At 44.8% G+C, this 21,824-nt stretch overlaps 8 protein-coding genes and 1 non-coding gene across 10 annotated transcripts; 3 read left to right on the forward strand and 6 right to left on the reverse strand.

The window, feature by feature from the left end:
• Positions 1-1,488: 1,488 nt before the first annotated feature.
• LOC120450922 (dual specificity mitogen-activated protein kinase kinase 4) lies at positions 1,489-4,009 on the reverse strand. Its single transcript, XM_039634188.2, has 5 exons — positions 3,695-4,009; positions 2,692-3,533; positions 2,494-2,634; positions 2,126-2,211; positions 1,489-2,054 (listed from the first exon to the last, which is right to left on the reverse strand). The coding sequence occupies exons 1-5, from the start codon at positions 3,723-3,725 to the stop codon at positions 1,880-1,882; spliced, it is 1,275 nt and encodes a 424-aa protein (XP_039490122.1). The 5' UTR covers positions 3,726-4,009; the 3' UTR covers positions 1,489-1,879.
• Positions 4,010-4,251: 242 nt separating this feature from the next.
• On the forward strand, positions 4,252-4,710 carry LOC120450925 (28 kDa ribonucleoprotein, chloroplastic). Its single transcript, XM_039634191.2, has one exon. The coding sequence runs from the start codon at positions 4,330-4,332 to the stop codon at positions 4,603-4,605; it is 276 nt and encodes a 91-aa protein (XP_039490125.1). The 5' UTR covers positions 4,252-4,329; the 3' UTR covers positions 4,606-4,710.
• LOC120450923 (dihydroorotate dehydrogenase (quinone), mitochondrial) lies at positions 4,603-6,150 on the reverse strand. Its single transcript, XM_039634189.2, has 2 exons — positions 5,954-6,150; positions 4,603-5,899 (listed from the first exon to the last, which is right to left on the reverse strand). Exons 1-2 carry the CDS (start codon positions 5,999-6,001, stop codon positions 4,727-4,729), a joined length of 1,221 nt encoding a protein of 406 aa, XP_039490123.1. The 5' UTR covers positions 6,002-6,150; the 3' UTR covers positions 4,603-4,726.
• Positions 6,151-6,215: 65 nt separating this feature from the next.
• Positions 6,216-7,112, forward strand: LOC120450924 (protein SYS1 homolog). The gene is made up of 3 exons (XM_039634190.1): positions 6,216-6,524; positions 6,594-6,715; positions 6,801-7,112. The coding sequence occupies exons 1-3, from the start codon at positions 6,360-6,362 to the stop codon at positions 6,994-6,996; spliced, it is 483 nt and encodes a 160-aa protein (XP_039490124.1). The 5' UTR covers positions 6,216-6,359; the 3' UTR covers positions 6,997-7,112.
• Positions 7,051-7,949, reverse strand: LOC120450926. The gene is made up of 2 exons (XM_039634192.1): positions 7,833-7,949; positions 7,051-7,389 (listed from the first exon to the last, which is right to left on the reverse strand). The coding sequence occupies exon 2, from the start codon at positions 7,361-7,363 to the stop codon at positions 7,127-7,129; it is 237 nt and encodes a 78-aa protein (XP_039490126.1). The 5' UTR covers positions 7,364-7,389; positions 7,833-7,949; the 3' UTR covers positions 7,051-7,126.
• Positions 7,950-8,188: 239 nt separating this feature from the next.
• LOC120452810 (ATP-dependent RNA helicase bel) lies at positions 8,189-13,670 on the reverse strand. 2 transcript variants are annotated; one of them, XM_039637213.2, is made up of 4 exons: positions 13,180-13,670; positions 11,205-11,577; positions 9,166-11,025; positions 8,189-9,098 (listed from the first exon to the last, which is right to left on the reverse strand). In XM_039637213.2, the coding sequence occupies exons 1-4, from the start codon at positions 13,222-13,224 to the stop codon at positions 8,980-8,982; spliced, it is 2,397 nt and encodes a 798-aa protein (XP_039493147.1). In that variant the 5' UTR covers positions 13,225-13,670; the 3' UTR covers positions 8,189-8,979. The 2 variants fall into 2 exon arrangements, with proteins under 2 accessions (XP_039493147.1, XP_039493148.1); XM_039637214.2 differs by having other exon boundaries at positions 9,175-11,025; positions 13,180-13,660.
• Positions 13,671-14,139: 469 nt separating this feature from the next.
• On the reverse strand, positions 14,140-17,116 carry LOC120452809 (Hermansky-Pudlak syndrome 5 protein homolog). Its single transcript, XM_039637212.2, has 3 exons — positions 16,852-17,116; positions 16,269-16,769; positions 14,140-16,210 (listed from the first exon to the last, which is right to left on the reverse strand). Exons 1-3 carry the CDS (start codon positions 16,933-16,935, stop codon positions 14,315-14,317), a joined length of 2,481 nt encoding a protein of 826 aa, XP_039493146.2. The 5' UTR covers positions 16,936-17,116; the 3' UTR covers positions 14,140-14,314.
• Positions 17,117-17,331: 215 nt separating this feature from the next.
• LOC120452813 (peroxisomal N(1)-acetyl-spermine/spermidine oxidase) lies at positions 17,332-20,593 on the forward strand. The gene is made up of 5 exons (XM_039637216.1): positions 17,332-17,946; positions 18,674-19,079; positions 19,142-19,916; positions 19,974-20,094; positions 20,154-20,593. Exons 1-5 carry the CDS (start codon positions 17,680-17,682, stop codon positions 20,334-20,336), a joined length of 1,752 nt encoding a protein of 583 aa, XP_039493150.1. The 5' UTR covers positions 17,332-17,679; the 3' UTR covers positions 20,337-20,593.
• Positions 20,594-21,346: 753 nt separating this feature from the next.
• On the reverse strand, positions 21,347-21,439 carry Trnay-gua. The gene is made up of 2 exons: positions 21,403-21,439; positions 21,347-21,382 (listed from the first exon to the last, which is right to left on the reverse strand). It is a non-coding gene; the product is annotated as a tRNA-Tyr (tRNA).
• Between the last annotated feature and the right edge of the window lie 385 nt (positions 21,440-21,824).

Below are 21,824 nucleotides of genomic sequence, written 5' to 3' on the forward strand. Positions count from 1 at the left end.
ATATGTCCTTGCCGCATCCCCTCGAGGGACGTTTAGTTTTCCTTACTTTACAAATAAATTATACTCCATTTATTGTCAAAAATATTGACGACTCGCGATTGCATTATTCCTGGCATTACACATGAGTTGTATATGATTATTATGTTTATTTCTAGTCTTATCAAAAGTGATCTGCCCAACTACTTAGGTAATTGTTTTCAACTATACCACCTTGTGATTAGGTGATTAAATTCAACATTGCGGTCAGTTAGTTTCAATAGCCACCATTGTCATGTTTTGTCTGCAACTGCAATAGAAACGATTTTATTGGAGCTATAGATGAGTTTTTCGAATGGAATGTTAATTAACTTTTGTCTTACGATGCTCCAATGCAGATATATTTAATATAATTACTTTTCCCTCGGCTCACACCGCACTTTACTTGACAAGTCTATCTGCAAATTCTGGGATGTTCTGTGGGCTTAATAAAAATATATTTCATATTTTTATGTGTATATATGTATGTATGTATATCCGCTCTAACTGCTGCATGCTTTAGGATTTTATTTCGCAAACAAACTTTGAAAAAATAATAGAGAAATGCAGGCCCTTGTTGCTTTTCTTACTCTATATGCAACCCGTGCAAATATATTATGCATGTATATATATGTATACAAAATAAACTTTGCTTTCACATTGACGCTTGCGTAAAAATGTTAATCAAAAAACATTGGTTTCACGTTTTTTGTTGTTTTTACCATTTTTGTTATTTTGAGACGGGGACATAGACGGTGCAATTGTTTGGCTGTGAATAATGGGCGGGAATGGCATGGTATATGCCGTACGGCTATATAAGCGGGGTTTAAAAGCTATTCTAAGGATTATAAATGGCTTATGTGTTTTTGATTAAATTTAAATTGTAGTTCTCTTGGTGAGTGTTTATCATTCGGTTTATACTTAGGCACAATACATTTATTTTGTTTTATTTGTAGTTTTCACATGACTTTTGTTTTTTGTAGCTGTAACTTTTTGCTAAATATTTTCGCTTGGCTTACAACTAATTTCTACGCATAAAAACGTGTGTAATATGTGTGTGTGGTGTGGATGTGTCGGTGTTATGGCTAATTATTTCATATATTATGGGATTAGCTTTGCATTTATCTGCAATAATTTCTACTACAATTTAAACATCTCAGCCGCTTGGCAATTATTTAAAGCTTTTCACAATCATTTTCATATATGCAAATTAAAAAATATAATAGGATTACAAAATCTTTTCAATAAATAATGTAAAATGGTTTTTCTTGATCTATTTATTAACGCATATAAACGCGTATTGGTGTTTCTGTTAGTTTGTATGGGTAGTTAACTCTCGTTATTTCGAGGTTATTTACAAATATTGCTTAAGTTTCGCATGTGGTTGCTTATTAACGCAAAATGCTTTTCCAATTGGTCTGGTATCATAAATTATAACAGAAAAATCACCTGGAATATAAAATGCTCGCATGATTGAGGCTAAATAGGCTTTTGGCTGGGAGTCCGCAGCTGGTCAAGTTATTGGCCAATGTATTCGCCTGTAACCGCCGCTTGCCTGTTGTAAAAACAAATTTATTTTCAACACAAAACTTAACGCACAAAACTGCGAATACAAGAGTTATTGAATTACAATAGGCTTTAGGGACTTTAAACTATACACACATTTTGCTTACTATCAGCTTACACACATTTCGCTTAGTTTTGTTTTTCTGTTTAACAAAATATGCGCTAGGTTTTCTACGAATGCTACAAAGTAGACAACAATTAAAACTTTTTATCTGCTTTCCATCTGTTTAGTTATGCATGTTGTTGTGATCCTCTTGAATCTTAGTTAATTTATGACTTGCATTCATGCTTAGGGTGATTAACTCTCCGCCTGCTGGTTGGCCGTGAACTGTGTTATGCCATCTTTCTCCATTGACTCCAGAATATCGGCCACATAGACGGCAACATCAGTGTGGCTCGTTTCACCACGTCGAATGAAGGGCATCTCCAGCAGCCGGCTATACTTCGGTCGATCGCTCTCCTTTTTAATTAGGCTTAAAAAAAATGTGCATTGTTAGACAATGTTTTGAAGATTCACTAGATTCAATGTTTTATTAGTGCTTACCAAGTATTGACAAAGTCCACAAACTCTTTGGAGAACTCCATGCCGTTATAGGATGTCAAAAGTCGCGGCGGTTCGCCTTGCACAACCTAGAATAGGGTAAATATAAATACAAAAGCCTATTAATTAACAAAACTAGCTACTAATACAATGTTCTAATATTTTGTTATATACAAAAAACGAAACTCGATAAGACCAGCAGCAAACAAAATGAGTCATAAATCAATCTACTTTATCTCTGTAAGATAATTCCTTATGACGAAGGGCACAAGACAGGAACGTTATTTGTATCGCATTTTCAAAAACAACATTCACACATTTAATTAAGAAAACTGTCTTATTGAAATGTTGAACAGACATTTTATGTTTACCTGACACAACTGCTCGAAAACAGAGTCCCATTTGCGATAGGGGAAATTACCGGTCGCCACCTCCATCAAAGTTATGCCCAATGACCAAACATCGCTTCGTACATCGTAGCCCTTGGCACGCTCTGGATCAATGCGCTCCGGCTGCACAAAAACAGACAATTGTGGTAAAAATGTTGTTTAAGTAATAAGTTTCATTACCGCCATATAGGGCCTGCATCCCGCATCCTTGGTCTTGGCAATAGAGTCAACCAGCTGACCGGAAATACCAAAATCACACAGCTTTATGTCTCCGCGACGATGCAATAAAATATTACTCGGCTTCACATCCCGATGGATAATCTTAAGCTCCTCCTTCAAATAGTTCAGTGCATTGACCGTGGCCACTGTTATCTTAGCCAGTATGGACTCTGGAATGTGGCGCTGCTGCTTTTCGTAAATGTACTTGTAGAACTTGTCCAACGAGGTGTCCATCAGCTCCATACAAATCCAGCAGTCACCCTCCTTGAACAGTGCGCCGTAGAACTGAACAATGTAGATGCACTCGTTGGACTTCATGACCACCTCGAGATCCATGAGCAGTTGCTTCTGTTCCTTTTCGTCTACGGTGGATCGAATGCGTTTCACGGCCATTACCTTGTCCAGTTTCTTGAAGATCATCTTGTTGACTGCCCCAAATGCACCGCGTCCAATTTCGCCCTCATCCTCGAGATCGTCTGAAGTAAATGTGTGTGTATTGGCGGCCCCGTCACCAAACTGTAGCTTGCCACAGGCCTGTTGCCGAATACGCTCCCGGTGACGATCGGCAGCGCTGCTGCTCGATGCTGCCGGTACCGGTGGCACATGACTGCTGGCCACCGGCGGGGTCTGCTGTGGCTGCTGGGCGCCAAAACAGCGGGTCACATGGTTGTTCTGTGATGAGGAACTTGAGCCCGAGGATGTGGATCCCGAAGATGTTGACGACGTAGACGAGGGCGGATGGCGTATGCTAAGGTTGTTCAGGCTTAGCTGATCCGGAGGATTGCGGGAGCGACTGGATCCGGCTGGAAGGTGGAGGAAATGGGAGAATTTAGGAGGCTTCATGGACGGCTTATCGCCGCTGCACCCGATTCATGAACTATGCGTCACCCAGCGAGTATGTGTACCTCCTCGCCTGCATATGTATGACCTGCGTGGGCGGCCCGAGACCGAAGGGGTAACTCACTTGCAAACAAATTTTTCGGTCGCTCGGCCATTGTGTGCGGTAGCTAAAAGTATCGATGTGCCTTTGTGTGGCTGTCCTAAGGATGTTTTGTCCGTTTTCTGCAGGCGCCGCGCCCCGAATACAACACGTCGACTGTATGCTCCTTTGGCCCTCCGATCGCCTGGTTACTGGGCCGCCTTTGATGGGCTCTTCGCCGTTTGCAACGCAACTACTTTTTCACCAATCGAGCGCACCGATACGCACTTTTTCCGCAATTTCGCTAAACATTTACATAAATAGCAACCAAAACTTAAAAGAGCTAGAGATGAAACATTGATTATTTGCGTCCAATCGATAGCCATCGATAGGCTGCGGACTAGATAGCGATAGAGATAGCCCTGCAAGGTGCAAAAATGGTGAGGTGGGTAATATAAAGAGTTTAAAAGTGTCATTTAAAACTATTTACTACTTTAATAACATGGGTTATTGATTTGTTTTTTCATATTAATTCCCCTTACGCAAGTGTTTATCTAAAAAACCTCCATTCCGTCATACGTGGGGTGGTCGATGCATAAGAATACCATACTGTGCGCCACCTTAAAATCAGTGCACAATCGCCAGTAGTTTGAAAACAAAAAATTAAAGCCTACATAATCATGTCCAGCGGATTTGTGCGCAGCAGCTACAAATTGTTCGTAGGCAACCTGCCGTGGACGATAGGCAGCAAGGAACTGCGAACCTACTTCTCGAAATACGGGCACGTGGCCAACGCGGAGGTGGTCTTCGACCGGCAACTGGGTCTGTCCAAGCACTATGGCTTCGTGGTGTTCAGCCAGCGGGATGCCTTCAACAGCGCCAGCAACCAGAACACCCACTTCCTGGAGGGACGAGTCCTTACAGTGCAGCAGGCCAATGAAAGCCCCCAGAGCTAATAGATGATGAATTTATTGATTTATTGGTTATACCAAAAGAAAAGCATGAGAAATGGCTGTCGAGCAGCTTAGTTGTACAGAAATGAATGCAGCACTTGTTTCAAATCCTGGCATCTTTGATTCATTTGTTGGGCAAATAGAACTTGCTGTTGGTACCCACAACGTCCGCAACATTGGTGTGACCTAGCCGGGTGATCAGCGCCGACAGCTCCGCCTTTATGTCGTCCACGAGTGCGGGTCCCTCGTACACCAGAGCCGTGTAGAGCTGGACGTACGAGGCCCCAGCTTCGATCTTTTCGTAGGCGTCATAGCCGGAAGCCACACCGCCGACGCCGATGATGGGAATCTTGCCATCGGTGAGCTGGTACATCTGGGCAATCATCTCTGTGGAGCGGGCTTTGAGCGGAAGGCCACTTAATCCGCCAGTTTCCTCGGCCAGCTTGTTGTTTCCGATGTTTTCACGCGACACCGTGGTATTGGACACGATCAGGCCATCCACGCGGCTTCTCTTGCGCTTGATAACCCACACGATGTCCTTCATGTCGTCCAACGATATATCCGGCGAGAGTTTTAGGAGTATGGGCACATTCTTGTTTTTATCCAGGGAGTTTTTTGTGTCGTTGACTTGCTCCAGGAGCTCTCTTAGCTTCTCCTTGCTCTGCATATCTCGCAGGCCCTTGGTGTTTGGACTGCTTACGTTAATGACCAGGTAATCTGCTACGGGCCCAAAGACCCGCACACCCTGTACATAATCGGCTATCGGGCTCATGGTGGTCTTGTTCCGGCCCAGATTGACGCCCACAACTCCGTTGAAGTTCTCCTTTTTGCGAAGCAGGCGCAGTCTTTGGAGCACCGCCTGATGACCCTCGCTATTAAATCCGTACCGATTGATGATGGCCCTGTCGTCGGATAACCGGAAGACCCTTGGTTTTGGATTGCCCTCCTGGGCAGCTGGGGTGACTGTGCCCACCTCTATAAATCCGAATCCTAGATCCTGCAGGCCGTCCACCGCCTCCGCGTTTTTATCGAACCCCGCGGCAATGCCAATGGGATTGCTAAGCATTCTGCCAAAGAACGGGGTGTGCAAGTTCTGGTCATCATGGTACTGTGAAACCGGGCACAGGCGGTACTTGCACGCCAGCACAGCCAGTTGATGACTGGTTTCCGCCGGAAGCAGTCGCACCGCTGGCATCACAAAGGTCCGGAACAACTGGTCCTGCTGCTTGTACGCCGTGATGCCTGCCACCAAGGCAGCTGCTCCGACTGTAACGATGCCCAGCGACCGCAGACGACCCTGTGGGCGGAATCATTCTGTAATCCGCCCCAGTTTAAGCCGTAGTTTACTCACAACTCTCCGCGTGGCGTTTTTGGCATTCTTCAAGTGATCCTGATCCATGACGACTATCGCCGGATATCGATTGTATCCGATAAAGTATTAAAAGTATAATAAGTAAAAAGCATGTGTAGATTCTAATAGACTTTTAACAAAAATTGAATTTGGGAGAAAGTCGTGTCATTTTGAAGGAAAATTCATGCGATGCCGTACTTGAGTAAGAGAACAAATTTATGTTCCCTTTCTAATAGGATTTTGTTTCTTTCTGTGTAGCAAAGGGACCCATTCCGTTCGCCGTCCATGACTTTAGAAAATCGATAGTCCGTCATTGTCATCTCTATTGACTGAGTCAGTTTGTTATGGCCAGCTGAAATTTGGAAATTTCGTTCTCTAAGCGCTGATTTGGCAACCCGTGGCAACCATGAAGGGCGGAACCTTTCGCAACACCCAGTGGGATCCCACGCTGCTGTCCTCCCAGATTGTGTCCATGCAGTTCTGCGTGTACTTCACGCTTGGCCTACTCGTCTTCGTGGCCAACAAGTTGTCCGGGGACAACTATAGTCTGGATCACTTATTCGAATACCATGTATGCCATATAATATATATTTTATGCTGTAAACGTCTTTCCTAACACTCAATTTTTTCTTGCCTAAAGGAGATCCACATCTACGACATGGGCGGTCGACTGGTGATCTGTGCCTTTGTACTAAATGCATTCATAGCTTCCCTGGCACTGTGGTGCATTGTGAGAAGAGCCAAGCTCTGTCTGGACTTCAGGTGGGCATCTTTAATGAGCTTAATAAGGCGGAGAAATAAACGTAATCAATTGCTATCACAACTCACCCTTTCATTTTTACGGCAGTTGCACCTTTCTCGTCCTGCATTTGCTCATCTGCTGGTGGTACAACCGCTCGTTTCCAGCGAACGCATCCTGGTGGCTGCTGAACGTCATCACCGGCACAATAATGTGCATAGGCGGCGAGTTTCTCTGCCTGCAGACCGAGATGAAGGAAATCCCAGTGGGCTATGCGGCCCTCAATCAAAAGTCGGACGTCTGACTGTTAGCCACTAACTTGTGATGCCTGCTACCTAACCATGCCACCCAAAGCAGCTTCTGTGTACATTTAATTTATTGTTAAACTAGCGTAAGAATACATAGCATATAAACACTTCACTATACTGCTTCTTTTAATGTAATATCTGGTAAACGAACGGCGGTCTTTGCCGAAGTTTAAGTTCCTCAGGTACTGCTGACGGCGGCATGAAGTACTTTATTCTAGTTCCACTGTAATTGTTGGATATCATAGACCAAAATGACTCCTCGCGCGGCACAAACATCCAGTAGCTAAAGGCCAGCATAAAAGTGGTGATCAGCGATGCCAGAAGAAGCAACATCCAGCACAAACCTTGATGTGGCTTCTGCATGCTCGTCGTGTTTATTGGTTGGGAGTCTGAAATTGACACAGCTGAGATCCGCGAATACAACAGAGAGTGCACTGAAAATTCCCGTCAGACCGCCAAAATAATAATAAAACGGGGTGTGGCCTAGTCAAGAGTCTACGCTGTTTAAAATTGCAAAATCCAGCGATCAAGAGGCGGAGAGCTTTGCTCTTCAAGCAAATTTATCTGGCAAACAACGAATCGACAAGCTCCCCTCCAGAAAACATCAGAGCAAACTAATCAAGTTGCCCTATCTAATCTAATTAGCAAGCGGGTAGGCATCGCCACGATCGTCACATCCTCGACACGTTGTGATGCATTTTCCGCTTACATTTGCTCCCCACGAATTGAACTTTCAATTATACTGATTGCTTAAATGTGCATAATTGAAGCTTTGCGGCAGGGAAACCGGTGACAAAGCTCTCGTCTGAGGAGCTTCTAAAGGTTCACTAACCTATTCTATAGATATTCCACTCTTTAATTCAACAAATATGGCCAGCAGATCGTCGCAGATAAAAATCCGACTATGTAAGCAATCGTCTTTTGCACTGAAACCGAAACGTAATGGATCGCAAACCCTACTGAACTAAAAACAAAGAACAGGTAACTCGCCATTTCTTATCGATGGAGCTAATTCAACATATGATATCAGTAAGTAAATAAATCTTAATCGAACAAGTTTGGGGAAAGATAATAGGGCACCCAAGGTATTAATAATAAATGTTGTTGCTTCACAAGCGATATCTGACAATCTGGTAACCAAAAAATCTCTGTTACACCAAATCCAGAAAAAATTAAAACAACGATAGATCTTTTTTCCATTTGCTAAATTATTTATTTTAAGTTTAGCAAACTTGTTTTTTTTAATTACTTGTTTGTGTTGGTTTCTTGTTTCATATAGTACATTATATCTCGATATATATATTTATTAATATATATACCATTACTATTTTTATGTTTTCTTCGTTTAAAATCATCAATTGAAGTTCAAGGATTTGCGCATTCATCGTTTCGATTCGATATCGACAATATTTATGTCTATATATATATATGTATTTTAAGAGTTCCAAGAAAAATGATGTGTGAGAATTGTAACTTATGGACAAAAATTCAAAATTGTATCATTTGCTTAAATATTCTTAATATTTGTGGTTGTTTAGCATATTTTAAATATGTATGTTTGCATATCCTTCAACTACGCGCATCGAATCCATAAAATATATGTAATGATGGAGGAGATGGAAATGGAGGGCTCGGGCTTTTTGGGCTGGCTATACATGAATGTAATATACTTTCGCGATGGATTTGCACAGTTTATTATTAACGTTTGCTCCTGGTTTTTGAGGTTGTGAGAGAGGAGTGAATTGCTAAACGAGGGTGGAGGGTGCATCTGTGTATCTTTTCTGTATTTTCGTGTTGCGCTGCGCACAGACAGTTTCTCTTTCACATTTGCTGTTCCTATATAGTATACGTGTGTGCACATATATATATAGTTGTTATCGACTTTGTTTTTCTCCGTTTGGTTAGTTGCGAAAGTGGCTGCGATGCGACTGCTGATGCTGCTGCTGGCCCAGGTCCTTTGCCTGAAGCTGAGGCCTTGCTCATTGAGCCCACCAGTCGGGTGCGTTAGACGAGTGCGAGGCACTACCGCCGTAGGAGCCGCCATAGGAGCCACCACCGGCGCCGCCGCCATAATATCCACCGCCGCCTGAATTGCCGCCTAAAATTAAAATTGTTAAGTATACAAGTTCAAACTGGTAATTTCTGATGGATGGTTCCACACTCACCAAACTTACCGTACGAGTTTCCATTGCTGCGGTAACTGCCACCGCCGCCTCCCGATCCAGAGCCACCGCTGCGTGGTGGTGGTCCACTGCGTCCGCCACCGCCTCCGCCAGAGCTTTGACGGTAATCCCTGGAGCCGAAACCGCCACCATAACGTCCACCACCGCCGCGTCCAGCCCGCTTGGCTCCGCCATGGCCGCGATCCGAGCTCATGTCCTCCATGAAGCTGGGGATCTCCTGCTTCGTTTCGATCAGCAGTTCCAAGAGATCGGAGCAAATGTTGCGGTTCTTCTCGTTGAAGAAGGAGGTGGCCACACCGAGATTACCCATACGTCCGGTACGTCCGATACGGTGGACATACTCCTCCACATCCGAGGGCAGGTCAAAGTTGATAACGTGCTTCACGTGCGGAATGTCCAGGCCACGAGCGGCCACAGCAGTGGCCACCAGGATGGGGCAGTCGCCCGAGCGGAAGCAGCGCAGAGCCTCCTCACGCTCCTTCTGCGTGCGATCACCGTGGATGCTGGTCACGGGATGGTTGCACTGGTACAGGAACTCCTCCAGCGAGTCTGCACCCTTCTTAGTCTCCACAAAGATCAGCGTTAGGCTGTCTTTGGTATATTCGGGGCCATCGCGGATAGACGAGAGCAGATCCAGCAGATACGAGCGCTTATCGGGCTCGTAGACCCACAAGATGGTCTGCGTAATGTTTTCAGAGGTGGAGCCCACACGACCAACGGCCAAGAAAATGTAGTTGCTGAGGAAATCGCTGGCCAGCTCCTGGATCTGCTTGGGGAATGTGGCCGAGAACATAAGCGTCTGGCGCTGCCCGGTTGGCGGCATGTTCAGCTGTTCCACGATACGGCGGATCTGCGGCTCGAAACCCATGTCCAACATACGATCTGCCTCATCCAGAACAAGGAACCGAATGTTTTCCAGTCCCACTTTGCCGCGTGTAATCATATCCTCCAGGCGACCGGGTGTGGCCACAATCAGGTGGCAACCGCGGTCCAGCTCGCGCATCTGCTCACTGGTATTGTTGCCGCCGTACAGCACTGCCGGGCGCATCCGGGAGCGATAGGCGAACTTCTTGGCCTCCTCAAAGATCTGGGTGGCCAGTTCGCGGGTCGGCGCCAGCACCAGACCCAAAGGATACTGCTTGCGCCGGCTGTACTGCCGGGTGCTTTGCGGCGGGGGCACATGCCCCAGCTCGTACATCTGGTTGAGAATCGGCACCAGGAAGGCGGCCGTCTTGCCGGATCCGGTCTGGGCGCAGGCCATTAGATCTCGGCCATTGATAATGATCGGAATGGCGTACTTCTGCACCGGTGTCGGTTTGTCATATCGTGCTAGGGCCACGTTGTTTCGGATAATCTCCGTCAGCTGCACATCATCGAACGATGTGATGTTCGGGGGCACACTCTGGCCCGTCGCTTCCACGGGTATATCCTCGTATTTGTCAAAATTGATTCCCGTATTGCCCACGCCGAATAGCTCCACCTCCAGGCGCTCGTCTCGGGCGCCCAGCTTTGTGTAGTCGACGTTTGAGCCGCCGCCCTCCTTCCAGCGGCTGTTGTAACCGCCGCCTCCGCGCTCGCCACGATTGTTGTAGCTTCTGTTGCCGCCGGCAGGCGGTCCGCCCTCGCTGCCATCGAATCCGGCAGAACGTTCTGGCTCCTGCCAGCGATCGTTGCGTGGCTGCTGCTGCTGTGCCTGGCCATCCTCGGCAGTCTGCTCGTTGAGGTTACTACCGCTTCCGCCGCCACCGCCGCGGTATGATGGTCCGCGACCGAAACCGCGACCTCCTCCGCCTCCGCCGCTGCGATTCCAGTCACCGCCGCGACGCGAGTCGAATTCACCACCTGCAAAAGTAATCAAATATTTTATAATAAGTTTAAAGAACCAGGCAGTATGCTTTTAGCATCATAGAGATAATTACATTACGAAGATAAAAACTACTGAAAATCCAGTATCTCTGTATGGAGAATATACTTTTAAAATTAAGTTTCCTATATACCCGTATACTTATAATAGTACCCACCGTTGTAGTTGTCCTCGAAGCGACCACCACCTCCACGTCGTCCTCCGCCGCCGCCGCCGTTTCCGAAACCGTAGTCGCCGCTCTGGCGATTGAAGCCGCGACCTCCACCGCCGCCGCCTCTGCGGTATTCGCCTCCGCCGCCGCGCGACTGTTGCGGGTCCCTACTCTCCTGGCGCGGATTCCCGGATCTGGAGTCGAAGCCCTGGCCTTGTCCTTGGCCCTGGCTCTCTGCGTCCGCTGCGTTGTTATTGCCACCACCACCACGAAGATGCGGGGGCACATACACACCACCGGTGACCGAGTTAGTGGAAGTCTTGCTTGTTATGGGGCCGCTGTAGTCAGCAGAGCCGCCATTCAAGTCCAGACCAGCAACCTACAAGTGGGAGAGATTGAATTGTTAGTCTTGATCAGAACTTCAGCATAATCACCATTCTGTTTAATATATAACACAATAAATAAAGGAAGTAGAAGTTTCTATTTTCTGCATTTGACACAATTAATTGACACTGATTATGAATCACTAGTTTTCTTTGTTATATATTAATAGTAGTGTAACAAAGTTCATTCAAGATAAGAACTAAAACTAAACTAGGTGCTCCACTAATGTAAATTATGTGTTGTATATGGCTAATTAACATATGTTGACCGTGTCAGCCGGCACCTGTTCAAGTTTCAAGTTCAACAAATTGCCCAAAAGATTCCCCAGGGCAAATCTCCTCTAGAACTCCCAAAATGAATTCGTGCCCGCTTAGCAACATGTGCTATTTACCGCTCTTCCTCTTAGCAACGCAACGTGTATATATACATGGTACATATCTCTGGAATATATATACAAAGATAGAGAGAGGCGCAACTAGTTTAAAGCTTCGAGTTTAGTTCTCTCTCTGTAAGCGTCTCTCTCGCACTCGCAGGCAACCTTTTACACAAAGAGAGACCGCCTGGCCACCCAACAAAAACAACACGTGAGCCACCCACACACACATAGGAAAATAAATCGCACCGTAGTGGCAGAACACTAAGCCCGGTTGTGGAACCCAAGGGAAGAGAATGTGGAATGAGATAGGAGAACTCTTCTAAAAAATACTTTACAAATATGAAATAATTATTATTATCGTATAGCTTGTAATATTAACCAGTATGTGTTTTTTTGTATTAATTAACAAAGACAGCAACAAATTGAAAGCGAATTTCTTAAACGTCTGGAAATATTTTAATTTTTATACGGGGAACCCCACACTTTAATTCCATTGTGGTTGGCACAAATGGTGAAGCATATAAAGCTAAAAGAATAGGATTAAAGCAAATACACTACACTTATTTATTTTAAACTATTATTTTTATATCACATATCTAATACAGTTTCAACTAAAGACCCAACAAACAGTTGTGAAAATAGAGTACATGTAAAAGCTTTCTTTTTTCATTTATATTTTTTTTTTTGCAAAATCACCCTTGAAATTAATCACCAGATCGCTAACTCCTGGCAACCCTGCTTACAACAGCTTCCACATGTGTGCGCAAGCGAGAGAGAACGAGATATGACACACACACACACACCCAGCCTTAGAACAGCGGCACTGCTCACACACACACACGACACACTCAGCATGAGAGTCCGAATGGAAACTTTCATATGTATATAATATACGTCAAATTGGAGGCAAGCGAGCAAAAATTATACAAAAGAAATTACAAATTGGAATGACGAAGAGGAGCCCAGGCGCGCACACACACACACGACGCATGCAAACCATTGACACCGACACGATTCACCGTTGTAAAAAGAGCGATAGAGACATTAGTGTGTTATGAAATCAATAAATTTCTAGGCGAACTTTTTCAAATAGCCGCATGAGCATCACGCACACACACACACACACACGCACTCAAGGTATATACATACACACATATGCATATACCATTCTTATATACATGGTAAATGGTAATTTCACCAGTAAAAAACGCTACTACTTACTTGCTGCTCTAGACCTGTGCCATTTTGGTTAATAGCATTACTCATATTATCCTCCAATCAGTTGCTTTTTTTTTCTTGCTTTCCGTTTAGGAAAATTTTGCAATGGTTACGCTTTGATTTTTTTTAGGTGCACACTTGCAATTTGCGACAAAAAAATGTATACGATCGTTGTGTTGGTGTTGCACTTTGTGTCTATACGTTTTTCCTTAGTTTTTCCGACAAAAACTTCTTACGTTCCACAAGCTACTGCGTTCTCGTGTGAAATTTCAGGGGTCTGTACTTTTTTTTCGGTTCTTTTCGTTCCTCGCACACAATTCCTTTTGTTCGGCTTGAAACTGAGACGTTTCCGTATCGGATTTGGCTGGCCTGCTTGTGCCAACAATTACAATTACAAGCGCTATGGGCTTGGAAAATGCTGCTTTTCCGACGAGTTCACGTTTTTTTCCGCTTTCAGACGCGTGTCTAAAAAAACAGGGCTGCTTAAGCACGTATATCGATGAGGAATCGATAGCAGAATCGGGGAAAGCAGAGACTACAACCTGGGCTCTCGGCGGCGGTCAGTAACGGAGACTCTGGCAAAGGCGTTGCCAGATCGGTTTGCTCGCCTCGCGGTCTACGGAATTCAAATTGTATTTTGTTCACTTTTGCTATTTCGGTGCGTCGATCTCTTCTAGGCTGTTGTTGTTTTTAGAATGGAAGAGAAATAAGGCTGGGCAGTTGAATTTTGTTTTAATAAGGCCAAAAATGTTGTGTTTATGTTCAGGGGTACTTGTTTATAAAGCGTCAGTCGCTGTACCCCGTTTTGTTATTTGAAGCAAAAGTCGAAGAAATTCACATTAAATTTGTGATTTTATATAGGGATTCACTTAAAAAATTAAAGCGGTAAAGAAGGATTTCGAATGTGTGGACAACGACCATATTCAAATTCTCATTAACTCTACCAAAGAAAACTAAAATACAAAGTTTCGAACTCTGGAATATATTCATGCACTTTCGTCTATAGAATATACATATTGTGGGTGTACATGTTTATATAGAATAAATGCTTTTGGTATTGGCCTTAGCTTGAGATAAGTTAGTGGAACAATAAATATGGCTATAATCGTATGTATGTATATATAATATTATCGATCGTTTAGCCCTTGAGCAGGCAGCGGGAGTAGAACTCCCGGTCGATAGCGTCGTTTGGAATGTATGAGCTCCACTTGAAGATCAGCGCCAGCGTGTCCCCGGCGGACATGTGGTCCAGTGCGATGTTGAGGAAACAATTCCAGTTGTAGAAGAAGTGGCGCCCCAACTGCTCCTGCTCCACGCCAGAGATGCACTCGCAATTGGCGCACACCAGTCGCCCGCCGCGTTGCAGTTCCACGAACTGCTCAAAGCAGCGACCCCATGCGCCAACGCTCAGTTGCTTGCCCACGTCCGCCAGAAGTTCTGGTAGTCCATAGTTGAGGACGATGGCCACCACCTTGGTGAGATTCTGTTCGGCCAAGTAGAATTTAGCTAACACGTCTAATAGTGCCGGCACGGACTGAACCACATCGAAGCACTTAAGTTGCTCTCCACGGGACCAGAAATAACGCAGGAGCACTGCTCCAAGCTCATGATACTGGCAGGAGGTATCAAAACGAAGTGGGAACGAACAATGCTCACACTTCACAATCTCTGCATTTTCCGGGGCATTGAGCAGCACAAAGCCTGCAGCTATGTGATCCCGCGTAGCATCGTCCACCTCCCAGATCATCTCCGGATCCAGGTAATCGAAATACATCTCGTAACAGTTACGTTGCGCTTGGTCAGGCGTATCACCATGCTCCACCATCACCTGGGCTAGTTTCTCGAGCAGATTCACCAGCTCTCCAGCAGCATACTCATCGAAGACACCTCGATAGCGATCGACGCACTGCGTCCGGCTAAACTTCGCGCTTTTGGCGATCAGGTAAAGGTTGTAAAGGGTTTTCTCCTCAGGACTGATGTGTGGTGCTTGGGGTGCCGGCTTTTTACAGCGCCTTACAATTTCCTCCTCCTGATCCTCACTTCCCGACTCGTAGCGTGCCTTGATGTCCTTGAAGGGTAGAGAACGCTCGCTGGCTGGAATTAGTTCCCTGACCAACTGCTGCTGTTCCTCGGCGAAAATATTGAACTTGTACTTTATGATGTTCTTGCCGAATTTACCAGTTACCGTCAGCAGGGCATCCTTGAAGTGGCCCGTTTTGAGAGGCTGCTTCAAGTTGTCACAAAATGCGTTTTCCAGAACGTACACTCCCTTTGGCGGAGCTCTCGATGAACTTCCTCCGCTCAAACTGCGTTCAGTGGTGGCCGAACTGCCTCCCGAACTGTGCGTATCCAAGGCACTGCCTGTGCACTGAGTTATGGCATCAAATATCACGGATATATCGTTCAACAGCTCGTACTCCTGCCTCTCGATGAGGTGCTGTTTCAGTGGATTTAACTGCTTCAGCTCGTAATCCTCACGAGCCTTGTCCGCAAAATATCGGACATGCTGGCGGAGTAGATTGGCGCAAGGCAGCAATTTGGATTGTTGTATCAGAGAAACTGCGTGCGATTGCAGCGTCTGCAGCTGGACACTATAAAGTGCGCCGGATTGCGTAAACACAAAGATCTCCGAACCCGAGGAGCGGCAGTCGGCGATTCTCTCGAACTGATTGGACCACAGCACCACCGCCGATCGTCGAACATCAAACACATACAGTCCTAGCTCTGTATAGGCCAGCAGGAAGTCCTCGTTCATCTTTTGGACCTTAGCGAACTGTAGATTCTGCGGCTGATAGTCCAGCAGCTCGGCATTGGCGTCTAGTTCGTCTGTGCCGCTACCCGGTCGCTGTATCCTGGCAGGTGCGGTGGCTAGGGCGCTCTTGAACTGGTGCGTCTGTATCACCTCGCCCTCAAAGTCCACCTCCCACACACGACTGCCTGGTCGGGCGCAGTAGATTCGAGATGGCTGCAAAGACTCCTGCGGAGAGACAAAGAAGCAGGCGCCAAAGGCTCCATCCCGCGGACGGTTACCAATCTGAAAAAAATTTGACATAGGGTAAGAAGGTAATCGATTGGTAAGTATCGGAACGCACTTGTTTGTACTCCTCGTACTCTGTGTTGCACAGAATGCACTTGGAGCAGTTGGACACCAGCAGTAGGGACTCAAAATCGTCGATTTGTACGATGGGAGAGTCCAGGTAGAGCAGCGGATGCACTGTCATGTTGAACAGCAGACTGTGTCCGATGAACGAGGAGAGCAACACGAGGCTGACCTGTCCGCGGGAGTCGCCATAGTAGAACTGCTTCTCATCCTGCGTCCAGTGGATGCATGTCACCTGAACGGACTGGTCCAGATGCGTAAAAATCACTTGCGGCGTTGCCTGGGCGGACAAATTCACGGCGTACACACAGATGAGCGAACGTTGCGTCGCAAAAGCCACATATTTGCTGTTTGCCGAAATGCTGAGGCTGGTGATTGCTCCATGCTTATTCGGTATCAAGAGCAGGAACTTGCCGTTCCGATTGAACAGATACAGCGATCCGGATGAGGCCCCGAATATGATATAGCTGTCGGAGATGTCGAAGCAGGTGTACTGCATTGAGGAAGGAGAGGCATTAGTGAGTGGCCTGCTATCAAATTACTGGTGAGATTCGATTGGAGTGGCTTGCTCTCACCTTGATGCGATTGTGGTGTTTCAGCGGCAGCGACAGCGACAGCGAAAAATCAATAAAGTTTGTCAGGCAGTATGTGTCGGCCATCTTGCGGGTGTTTTCGTAGTCCAAATCGTTGGTTAATCACATCGCTCGCTTTTTAATCGCGATTAAGTCATTGTATTGCACATCTCAAGCAATTATTTACAGGAATTGTGTTTCTTTATCTGTGCCACCAGTAATTTGTGTACACAGGTCGTTGGAACTGTCTGGCAGCTCTGTTAGTGCTGGCAGGTGGTCGATAGTCAGTGGCTTATCGGGCGACCTAAAATGATTACTTAATATTATACTATTCTGGTTGATGCTTAACAAAATGATTTATCATTTCCAAACTATATTTAAAACAAACGTTTTTTGACATCACAGTTCTTGAAGTATCGATACATTCAGTGCTGCAAAATGACAGTTGTCTTGTTTACCTTCACAAACTTCAAGTGTGGCAACATCTTAACCAACAGCTGTGGTTCAACTTTGACCTAAACTTTCAATTAAAATCAGTTTTTCACAAAGAAGCGCTTGTCAAACTGCCATACCCAGAAGTGAAACTGTTATAACACAATGTTTGCCATAAATAATTGCATATTTACAAACCAATCGAACAGCTGTTCTCTGCTACCTCCCCCAACCCATAAACCTGCTGTCAAATAAACGTCAAAACAGTCGCGCGACTCGCCAACCGAAAAAACCAGCAGAAAAAGTGAAATGAGGCGTGATTGACAATAGAAGAAAAATAAATAAACACCGGGGATCCACAATAAAATTGCTTATGTACATAGAAGCCAAAGTGTAGCAATGGGCGACAAGGAGGAGCCCGTAACACCCGCTCCCTCGCCCACGGAGGAGGGAATGGCCACTATTGGGGCTGCTGGAGCCGGGGATCAGCCACAAACTGCAGGGAATAATACCAACGTTAAGATCGTGATCATTGGAGCCGGAATGGCTGGCTTATCGGCTGCCAATCACCTTTTGCAAAACGGCTGTGAGGATTTCCTTATTCTGGAGGCACGAGGCCGGGTGGGCGGACGGATAGTGTCCATACCGCTCAGCAATAATCAGAAGGTACCTATTGTTATATAACGTCCTCAAGTCCAAGAACCAAAACAAACCATCATATGGGACCATATGACGTTAAAAGGAAAACACTTCCGACCACGGAAAAACCACAAGCATGCTGTAACAGATTCATCGCCCCAGCGAGTTGATTATAGATTTTTCCAAGCACTGCGCAGTCGGTCAGCTGTTTACGCTTTTCATTAAAGCTATTTTTATACTTGTTCCTGTTCCCTATTTGCCTATTGTAAGTTTCATTTGTTACATATGCTTACATGAGGGTAATTCATGTAATTGCATACGTCGTGATTTCTACCCACGATTTTCATTGCGTTTATTTGCATAGTTTTGACCGGTTTGGCGGCACTTTATCAAGGAATTTGTTATACAACTTTCTTCGGCAACGTTTGGCAGATAAGATAGGGTTTTTTTCTGAATTAAGCCAATGATGACGTATCCAGTGCAATGCCCTAAAAACTCACGGGCTTGCGGGCTAACGATCACGTAGTCTTAGTTATAGGACAGAAAAATGTAGTATTATTATTCCAGTTTTCTATATTGTCTGCTGCACTTCTTGTTAACTACATACGCCCCTTAAATAATATAATATATGTAGGTCAGTTCTTATCTTTTTATTACTAGAAAGTTAAAATGCTTAACTTTAGCTACTTATCTTAGACATACTTAAAAATTACCTACTTAAATACTTCTAAACAATCTCACTTCAAAATCACAGGTTGAACTTGGCGCCAACTGGATACACGGCGTCTTGGGCAATCCCATCTTCGAGCTGGCCGTGCAACATGGTCTAGTCAGCGTGGTCAACGTACCAAAACCGCACAAGGTGGTGGCCACCACGGAGGACGGGCACCAGGTGCCCTTCAACATACTTCAGGAGATCTACGAGGCGTACGTCTGCTTTCTGAGGCGCTGCGATGAGTATTTCCTGTGCCAGTACAGCCCGCCACCGGATATACACAGCGTGGGCGAGCACATTAACTATGAGATCGAAATCTACCTGAGCGAGGTCCAGGATCCCAAGGAAAAACGCCTCAAGCAATCCATATTTAACTGCCTGCTCAAGCGAGAGACCTGCATTACCGGCTGCAACAACATGAACGAGGTGGATCTCCTCGAACTTGGTAAGGCTAAGTTTAATAATAATCAATTCTATATTACATTAAAAATATATTGTTTAATTTAGGCAGCTACACTGAGCTTCAAGGTGGCAATATAGTGTTGCCATCTGGCTACAGCTCTATTCTGCGACCGCTGGGTGCTCAGATACCCAAGCAGTCCATCCTGACCAAATGTCCGGTGAAGAAAATCCACTGGAAGCGAAAAAAGACCTTCACTGGACTGGAGACGGTCGACGAGAACTCGGAGGACGAGCACTCGGATGACTCTGAACGAACGGTGACGGAAGTGCCGACGGGGGATCTTCGTGGCGCCTCCGTGGAGTCGAACACCAGCAGCAATTGTGATTTTCCTGCAGGCAACGTGCGCATAGATTGTGAGGACGGTCGAGTGTTTCATGCAGCCCATGTGATATGCACCATACCGCTAGGCGTACTGAAAAACACCCATCGCGCTCTTTTCGACCCTGTGTTACCACAGTACAAACAGGAGTCCATCGAGAATCTCATGTTCGGCACCGTCGACAAGATCTTCTTGGAGTACGAGCGACCGTTCCTCAGTGCCGATATATCAGAGATTATGCTTTTGTGGGACGACGATAAGCGGGATATGAACAGCTCCGAGGAGGAGCTAGCCAGCGAAGATTATCTCAGTAAGAATTGGTTCAAGAAGATATATTCGTTTGCCAAGGTGACGGACACGCTGCTCTTGGGTTGGGTTTCGGGCCGGGAGGCGGAATACATGGAGACTCTGGACCATAAGGCAGTGGCGGAAAAGTGCACGGAAATACTTAGGAATTTCCTGCAGGATCCTTACGTGCCCAAGCCAAAGCGATGTGTTTGGTAAGGCAACGAAACATGGTTAAAAATGATGTCTATTAACGGAAAAACTCATTCTAGCACCAGTTGGAAGTCGCAGGACTTTACCGGAGGGGCATATACCTCAATACCGGTGGGGGCAACACAGGAGGACATCGAAAACCTCGCCCAGCCCCTCTATGCCACGCCTCAGGCTATGAAGGTCGGTTCAAAAGTGTTTTTACATCCAAAATTGGTTCTGATTTTATTATGTTTCACCAGCCCGCAATTGTTTTTGCCGGTGAGCACACCCATTCCAGTTTCTACTCTACTGTACACGGCGCCTATTTGAGCGGACGGACGGCAGCGCAGCATTTGCTGGCGAGCGATGAGCCAGACGAAATCATCATGGAGTCGGACGGCAGTGATCTGAGCGCCTGGATACAGGGCATTGCTCTGGACTGAGTCTAGGCTAATCAACGACCACTCATCGATTTTGTATTATAATTTATTATCGTTTTTTGTACGCTCTTGAAACGCTTTTTAGCTAGTGATATTTAATTTGTTTGATTGTAATTTATTTTGCTAGCGTCGTAAAACAATTCAACTTATTTGTGTACATCCCTTGTAAGCATTTGTTTTATTTTGTTGATGCAATTATTTTGTAATTTATTTGGAACCCGCTTGTACAATACTATAAATAAACGTTACCATTTAGCTGAGCTGATCAATGTGCTGCCAACTCGAACAGATCGCGCACCCGCAGCAGCTTTCACTGTACTTGGACGAAAAGTGTGCACAAAGACATAATGTTGTTTAGACCTAATTACCGATTAGCAACCATAAGTGTATGAATACAAATATATTGCCTATTTTTATAAATTCGTATTTAACGTAGAAAAGGTTGCACCAAAAGATTGACACTAAGACGGTCGAACACTGAGTGCAACTAGTGTATATTTGAAAGTAACTATTGTTAACGTTAACTATTTTGCTAACTAAATTATGCATTGGTTGACTCTTTAAGGCGGTAAAACAAAAGTTGATATTCATAAGCCCGTTCTAACAATTGGATCTGCATAATTATTTGTATTTGTGACAAAGATATCGACTTGTACGCATAAATGAATAAAAGAACACGCTAAATTATTGAAGGAAAATGTTTATTTTTGAATAGTAAAGCACATGTAGAAGGCCCTTCTGATCTTTTAACAACGGGGAGTAATTCGTACTATAAAAATCAAGTTGTGCTTTTTGTTTTAGGCCAACAAAGTCTATAATTCAAAATATATCCTAAATTAGTTGAAAATCTTTGGAGTTGCGCTCATAAATTTTTTGTGGATACATTAACACGAATTTAACTGAGGTGTGGTAAAAAATCGTATAAGTATAAGGTAGGTGGAAACGAAATAGATTAACTAAGCTTATTTAAAAAAAACACTCAAAATTCGTTTATAAAAAAATTTAACAAAAAATCCTTCGAGCCGGATTTGAACCAGCGACCTATGGATATCTATTGCGTGTTTTCCAACTACAGTCCACCGCTCTACCAACTGAGCTATCGAAGGGGGCGTGCTGGGTTGTAGGTTATGCACCGGGTATGCGTATAATCGCGACTGTTCAATAAACTTTGGTTGGCCATCGCTTAAATTAATACATATTTTACTTTTTAAAGTCTTTTTAGTGGATTGAGGTCACGGTCAAATTATGTCATGTCTTTTATATGCATTTCTTCCCGATTGTTGCTAAGTCTAAATTTATTTATATTTGATATACATTGTACATACATACAAACAAATTAAATAAGACATGTGCATTTTCACCTGCTCTTAAAATTGCTATATTTTTAAAATAATGATTATTTTTTATTACATAGTGGATTTTAAGCCAGCTATATTTAATTTTCGGTACTTTTTTAAAATGGTTAATGCATTTTCTTATTTTTAATATATA

The sequence above is a fragment of the Drosophila santomea genome, chromosome 3R, assembly GCF_016746245.2.
Source record: "Drosophila santomea strain STO CAGO 1482 chromosome 3R, Prin_Dsan_1.1, whole genome shotgun sequence".
Taxonomy (NCBI): Eukaryota; Metazoa; Arthropoda; class Insecta; order Diptera; family Drosophilidae; genus Drosophila; species Drosophila santomea.